The sequence below is a fragment of the Ipomoea triloba genome, chromosome 4, assembly GCF_003576645.1.
Source record: "Ipomoea triloba cultivar NCNSP0323 chromosome 4, ASM357664v1".
Classification (NCBI taxonomy): Eukaryota; Viridiplantae; Streptophyta; class Magnoliopsida; order Solanales; family Convolvulaceae; genus Ipomoea; species Ipomoea triloba.
Genome location: NC_044919.1, coordinates 29,269,807 through 29,277,573, shown reverse-complemented (window position 1 = coordinate 29,277,573; position 7,767 = coordinate 29,269,807). Strand labels below are relative to the sequence as shown.

Genomic DNA, 7,767 nt, shown 5'->3' with positions numbered 1-7,767 from the left:
TTTTCTATCAGGTTGTGTTCACTTCTCGTCCCTAAGCTATAATTGACGTTGCAAATTTCGTCTCTAATATTTATATTATATTAATATTTATCATGAATTCAAAACTTTAATTTGTTTATTTATTATATATATTTTTATTTTTTTTTATCAAGATGACAAATAGTTTTTATTCACACTTAGTGGAGTGATGCAAATTTATAAAATATATGTCTGCGAGAGAGTACATCAAGGGTGGTTGTGATTATCAAATTATAATTATAGATCAAATAGTGAATGCAGTCGATATTATCTCTACTAACTAAATACCATCATCATGGTCCATTGAATAATGATTACAAATAGAAGGATTAAGCCTAAAGAATGAAAACAAGTACAATAGAAGGATCAGAAAGTAAGGGACACAAGCTCCCATCAAAAGTTAAAACTTGGAAACTAGAAGATCAAGTTTTATATAGTTGTTATTTGTAATGTAGTTGTCTCTATTTATATGGAGAATAATTATTAATTAATATATAAACTGTTAATGAACATAAAGAATTTCATTTTGTAAGGGGAGAAGGAAAACGGACAGTGATCCGCTTGTTGATTGGGGTTAGACAAGTAGGACAGTTGTTCATTCCTAGCCTTTGATGAATCACATTACAGTCTTGGCAAAGAGCCATATGAGCACAATGGGATTCCATCCCTATCAATGGAATTGGAAGTGTCGTCTGATGATTCAAACACCATCTTCCCCTTGCCCTTGTCGTTATCACCATTGTTGTTGCCTTCACCGCCTCCATTTTTGTTGCCTGGGAATTGAAACAACTCTGATCTTTAGCTGCAACTCCATCTCAATACAACACCAAATTGTAACATACACATAAACATAAAGATTAGAAAAATTAAATGTTTGCTCTTACCCAAAATAAATAAATAACAAAATTTCTCATTTCCATGGATGAACAAAGAAAGAGGTGTAACATAAGATAGATCAAATTTTAATAGATCAGAAATTCACAAAATTTTAAAAGAAACCGAGTGTATGATAACATAAGATTCAATTTTAATAGAGCATAAATAGTTCACCAAATTTTAAAAGATATATATGCAAGAGAAAAATCAGTATACCTTTTAATTTTATTACTAGTACGAAAAAACAAAAAATTATATATAAACAGAAAGACTAGAAAAATCAGATATTTACTCCTATTAAAAAAATCTCATTTTCAAAGATAAACAAAGAAAGAGGCGTGACATAAGATCAAATTCTAATAGATCAAGAATTTATAGAATTTAAAAAAAAATACAAGGAGAAAACTAACATACCTTTGGGACAGAACAAAAATAGTCCTCTGCAACAAAACTGCCAAAACAATCAGTAAGTAAGTTCAAGATGAAAAACATACATACAGATTATAGAAAATGGGAAAGGGATAAATCAAAATCAAATTACTAGACCAACTAAAATCATCAAAGCAACACATAGAGGAAAATGAAAAATACGCTGAAAAAAATCTTACAGAAAAATTTTATATAAAATCAGAATTTAAAAAATGAACAAAAAAATCGAAACAACTAGACAAGGAATCAAATGCCAGAAGGGTATTCCTAGAATGGCACACCAAGCGAAACAAAGAACAATTAAACATCAATAGAATAAATTAGAGCAAGAACTAAAAAAAAGTTCAATCTGAAATGAAATAAGAACTCACAAAAACAACGTTTCAACAAATAAAAACAACAAAGTTGTCTCCCCTCTGTGTTCACTCTCTCAATTGCATTTGTGCAATGAAGTGGTGCTTGCGTGATATAAGAAGGTAGATCAAGGCTATATGAGAAGTCAATCGCGAGATGAAGTCGTGCTTGCGTGATATATTTTTATTCAGCGACACTCTGAAACGATTTGACGTTTTTACTTTTTTACTTATTTGAGCTTCTATTTTACTATATTCGGGAGTAACTAAATAAAAATTTAAGAAAAGTCTATTGTGTGAATAGAAGCTATATCTTTTACACGAACTTAATAAAATCTTGTATCTGACTGTCTTTGCCCTATAATATTTCACCTTAATTTTTTCCCAAAGATTTATACTGAGGAAAATGATATATAATTGTTAGAGAATTACTTTTTGACAAGAAAAATAAACACAAAAATTAAAGCTAAATATTACATCATGAATGATGCAACTTCACATGCTAATATAGTCAATTTGCTATTCATAATTTTTAAGAATTAATAGGAAACTAATTAATATATTCAAATGAATTTAATTTGGACATATACCAATGAAAATATGCCGCAATTATTAGAAGAAACACCATATATGTATGTATATATATACAAAGATTATTTACTATAAAAATTAATTTAAATTAGAAATAATGTGGATTAATTTTTGTTAATTGAACCAATAAACACAAATTAAACAAATGAGGTTTGTTTAACACATACTCTTATTGGCGTTAAATAATGAAATTAAATATAAGTAATATTAGTTTGATAACAAAAAATAATATAATAATTAAAAAAGAGCAATGTTATATTCTATTTTCTAAATTTAAAATGTTACACATATACATTTTCTAAATTTAAAATGTTACATATATACAATTCACACTCACAAAAGAGAGAAACAAACACCATATTATATATACCTATACTTTTAAGTGCAAGTGAAGAACAAAAAAGAAGTGATTCTCTGTACCGAAATCTCCAAAGTGAATCATCTAGCAAATTTATACTAAAAGTCCAACTAAAAACAAGAAAGCAATGTAGGCATAGAAAACATTGAAAAGCAAGCTGGAAATAATCTCATATATAAGTGAAAAAGAGAACTCACAACATTGACTAAGTAAGGAATTGGAAAAACTGGACAAGACTTGAGTTATGATGAAAGGTAGTTTTAATTTGTGTGGGAGATTATGTGAGAAGGTATCCTTATACAGGATATCATCATTCTTGCAAGACTAGCGATATGAATTGAGTGATTTATTTCTCAAGCACAAAATAATTAATAACTCTTCTATGGGAAATCTACCCAAACAAACAGTTTGGAGAGTGCAATAATGAAATTAAGCACTAAGAAAGAAATAGGATTCCTATTGTTTTCTATTTGTTTGGACATTATGGAAACAACTATTTTTCATTCAATTTAAAAGTAAAGATGAAAGCATAAAATACATAAATTGTGTCAATATCAATTGTTTGATTGTTTGTTGATGATGGCAAACAATCATCTTTCACCATTTTGCTTGTCTTTTAGGGCAACCACTACATAGAACACATAAGCATGCAGGATGACTGGTAATAAGAATTTGATTGTCTGTTTGGTGGTTACCAGTTCCCCTTTCCTGTAGTCTGGTCTAGTGTGGTTTTGGAGTAACAAAGCGGGCTTGGATCCGCTTCATGATTGGCGTTCTGCAGACAGGACAGTCCTTCATTCCTTGCCTTTCATGAAGCATATTGCAGGCTGTGCAAAGAGCCTGATGGGCACAAGGGAGGAAAACTACTGATTTTGGCTCAGTCAAGCACATAACGCATTCCCATTCGCGTTTCATGCCTCCCTGCTGGCTTGAGCTTTCCCCCGCAGCTTCCATTTTTAGGGCAGAGATTTCAGCAGTTAGCTTCTTCATTTGTTCCTCAAATTTTTGCCTGTTTTCTTCTGCCATTGCCCTCAGATGATCCTCCTCAGCTTTTGCCAGCTCCTTCATTCGTGCTCTTTCCCTCCTCAGTGCCTCAGCCTTCTGGAGATTCTTTGTCTTCTCCCTCTCCTCTTGTTGCTGAAGAGCCTGAAAATAAATTCACTTTTATAAGCTAATAAACCACCAAATTTCCTCTTATAAAAAAGAATGCATGCAATTAATTAAGTAGGCATATATGCATAAACAGCCATGTAATTAAATTACATGAAAAATATAATCTGTGAGGAATCGAATCGAAGCATATATACCTCAAACTCGCTTTTGCGTCTTCTGGCTTTCTCTATTTGAGCCTGCAACCTAGCACTGTTGCCCTCCAGAGCTGCAAGCTCTCTCTGCAGAGAGCTTATCTCCACCTCCCCTGTCCGACACTGCTTCTCCAACTCCTGCGCTCTCACCTTGGCTTCCTCAGCATTTTTAGAAGACTGCTGGGAAATCAATTTCGACTCTGCAAGCCCTTTCTTAAGCTTGGTGTTCTCCTCCTCCAATGCATTGAGCTGTCGAGATTGTTCAATCTCCAGTCTCAGCATTCTCAGCTCATCCTGGTCCTTGCGAATCTTCTCAGCAGCCTCCTTTGCCTTCTCCCCAGCCCAGTCACTCCACCCTTGCAACTCTCTCTCAAGCCGCTGCTTGTGCAGATTATGCTTCATTATCTCCACATCTTTCTCATCCTGGGGGGCAACGCTCCGCAGAGGTTGAGCATCATAGATAATGTTATCATCATCACTTCCCGGAGCAGCAGAAGAGCTGCAGGCCTCTGTTGCTTTAGACTTCATCTCAGCCACTGTTTTTCGGAGTGATTCCTCCAACAATTCAAGTTGATTCAACACAAATGGTGTATATTCCTTGGAAGTCACAGACACCCTCTTCCTCTTGCCCTTGTCACTGTTGCCTTTGCCTCCTCTTGGGTTAACCATTTTGTTCACAAAGAATTCTTTAGCTGCATTTTCAAGATAGACAAGAAATATACAGTGAATAAGAAGTTATAGCAAAATCAAAATTTTAATAATCTCAACAACAAAGAATTCCCAAAGGTCTACATACACTCACTATAGATTCAGAAAAGATTCAGAAAAGAAAGAGGTCCAACATAACATCCAATTCTAATAGAGCTTAAACTCATGAAATTTTGAAAGAAATACAAAGAGAAAAGCACTATATACACCTTTAGGTTTCAGCGAATGAAATACAAAACCGAAAAGTAGTCCTCTGAAACAATATACCCCGAATGAATCACCAAACAAATTTAAAATTACTAGTCCAACTAAAAGTATTAACGCAAGGCATGGAGCACAACGAAAACTAAGCTAAGCTAAAAAAAATCTTACATAAAAAGTTGAAACAGTTAGAGAATGAATCAAAGTCCGAAAGGTATTCCCCATACACTAAGAGAAACAAAGTAATAGATAAACAAAAAGATCATAGCAAAATCAAATCCTTACAAAAAGAAACTAAAAAAATCTCATTTTAGCAAATGAACAAAGAAACCCCAAAGATATACACTCACTATAGATTAAGACAAGAAATAAGTTTAATATAAGATCCACTTCTAATAGAGCAAAAACTCACAAAATTTTAAAAGAAATACAAAGAGAAAGACAACCTGTATACCTATGTATTTCAGTGTAAGTGTAAAACCAAAATGAAGTAATCATCTACAACAAAATTATCGACTCAACAAACTCAGCAAGCAATTCTATACTTACAAGTCCAACTACAAGCATCAAAGCAATGGATATAGAATACCAAAAACCAAGCAAAAAAATCTCACATGAAATATCTTAGATATAATCAGATCTAAAAGAATAAAAAAAATCAAAATAGCTGCATAGAAAATTCAAGATGAAAAGCAAAGATTATATTATAGAAAATGGGAAATGGATAAATCAAAATCAAATTAATTACTAGACCAACTAAAAACATCTAAGAATGAAACAAATAGGAAAATGAAAATTAGGCTGGAAAAAGACTACAAGGAATCAATAGCTGGAAGAGTATTCCTAGAATCTCACATCAAGCAAAATGAAGAACAATCAAACATAATGGAATAAATTAGAGCAAGAAAAATTAGAAAAAGTTCAATCTCAAATGAATATGAGAACTCACAAAAACACGGTTTAAACAAATAATAGCAACAAAGTTATCACTCCTCTAAGTTCACTAGCTCAATTTCGTTTGTGCTCTGGTGAAAAATGAAGTTTGAGCAACGCACGCTATATTCAAGAAGTCAATAGTGAGATGAAGTGTTGCTTGCGTTATTTTTTGTTCGGTGGCAATTAGAAATTAAACAGTTTGACGTTACGTTTCAATATAATTCACTTTTTAATTTGTCCGGTGGCACTTTGAAACAGTATGACATTACATTTCAATTCACTTTTTAATTTCTTCTTTGAGTTTCTATTTTACTATATTCGAAGGTAACTAAATAAAAATTTAAGAAAAGTCTATTACGCCAATAGTGGCTATATCTTTTACACTTAATGCAATCTTGTATTGGGCATTGTATTTGTCACCTTAGACCGGTATATTATATATATATATATATATATATATATATATATATATATAATTGTAAGAGAATTACTTTTGACAATAAAAATAAACACAAAAATTATAACTAAATATTAAATCATGAATGATGCAACTGCACATGCTAATATAGTCAATTTATTCCTATTCACAAGTTTAAGAATAAAGAGGAAACTAATTAATATATTCAAATGAATTTAATTTGGAATATACCAAAACGAAAATATATAGCAATTATTAAAAGAATGTATGTATGTATATACACACACAAAGATTATTTACTATAAAAATTAAATTATAAATAATTTGAATTAATTTTTGTTAATTGAATCAAACACAAATTGAACAAATGAGGTCATTTTAATTTAAAGCATATTTTTATTGACGTTAAATAATGAAATCTAAATAATATTATGTTGATATAATTTTTTAAAAGTGCAATGTTACATTCGATTTTCTAAATTAAAAGATTAAACATATACAATTATAATCAACTATATATATTTAGTAAAATATTTAATTATATTATTAATAAATACATAATCATAATTAAAATCATCTAATAATTAATAAATGAGGACTCTATTTAGTAAAATTTTTAATTATATTATTAGTAAATCAATAGTCATAATTAAAATTAATTGATAAATGTTAAATGACAACTTTGTTTAATAAAATATTTAATTATATTATGAGTAAATCAATTATCGTTACTAAAATCGATTGATAATTATTAAATGACGATTCTAATTATTTAATTATATTAATAATAAATTCACAATTATAATTCAAATCAATTGATAATTATTAAATGGAGACACTATTTAGTAATATATTTAATTATATTATAAACAAATTCACAATCACAATTAAAATCATACTCGATTGAGTTGATCACAACGAGCTCCACTCAGAATATGTTAGTAAGAAACGAATTGGTGACCTTCAAGTACAAAAATCATATTCCATCTACTCAGTCATCCCTACCTTTTCGAATATCTTCATCCCATTTCGTAAGAGATTATTGTGTTTGACATGAATTTTAAGAATACAAATAAAACCTATATATGAAGTTTGCCAGAGAGACATAAGAAGTTTGTGAAAACAACATGGAATTTGAACAAACATAAAAACCAAAAACCTGTTTGCCCATTTTCACAATTGCAATACACACAAGACAAAAGAATCACAAGGAGAACATCAGCATACCTTAGGGTTGCAAGTGCAGAAACAAAAGTAGTCCTATGATCTGCAACAAAATTGCCAGAACAATCAGCAAGTAAATTCAAGATGAAAAACAAAGATTATAGAAAATGAGAAATGGATAAATCAAAATCAAATTAATTAGTAGACCAACTAAAAACATCAAAGTAGCAAAGATAAAAATGAAAATTAGGTTGAAAAGACTACAAGGAATCAAAAGACTGGAAGAGTATTCCTAGAATTTCACACCAAGTGAAATGAAGAACAATCAAACATCAATGGAAAAATTAGAGCAAAAATTAGAAAATTCAATCTCAAATGAAAATAAGAACTCAACAAAACACCGTTTAAGCA

The 7,767-nt window shown here is 30.5% G+C and overlaps 1 protein-coding gene across 1 annotated transcript; it reads right to left on the bottom strand.

Annotated features, from left to right (window-relative positions):
- Nucleotides 1–3,320: 3,320 nt before the first annotated feature.
- Nucleotides 3,321–4,598, bottom strand: LOC116016122 (putative E3 ubiquitin-protein ligase RF298). Its single transcript, XM_031256286.1, has 2 exons — nucleotides 3,933–4,598; nucleotides 3,321–3,771 (listed from the first exon to the last, which is right to left on the bottom strand). The coding sequence occupies exons 1-2, from the start codon at nucleotides 4,596–4,598 to the stop codon at nucleotides 3,346–3,348; spliced, it is 1,092 nt and encodes a 363-aa protein (XP_031112146.1). The 3' UTR covers nucleotides 3,321–3,345.
- Nucleotides 4,599–7,767: the final 3,169 nt, after the last annotated feature.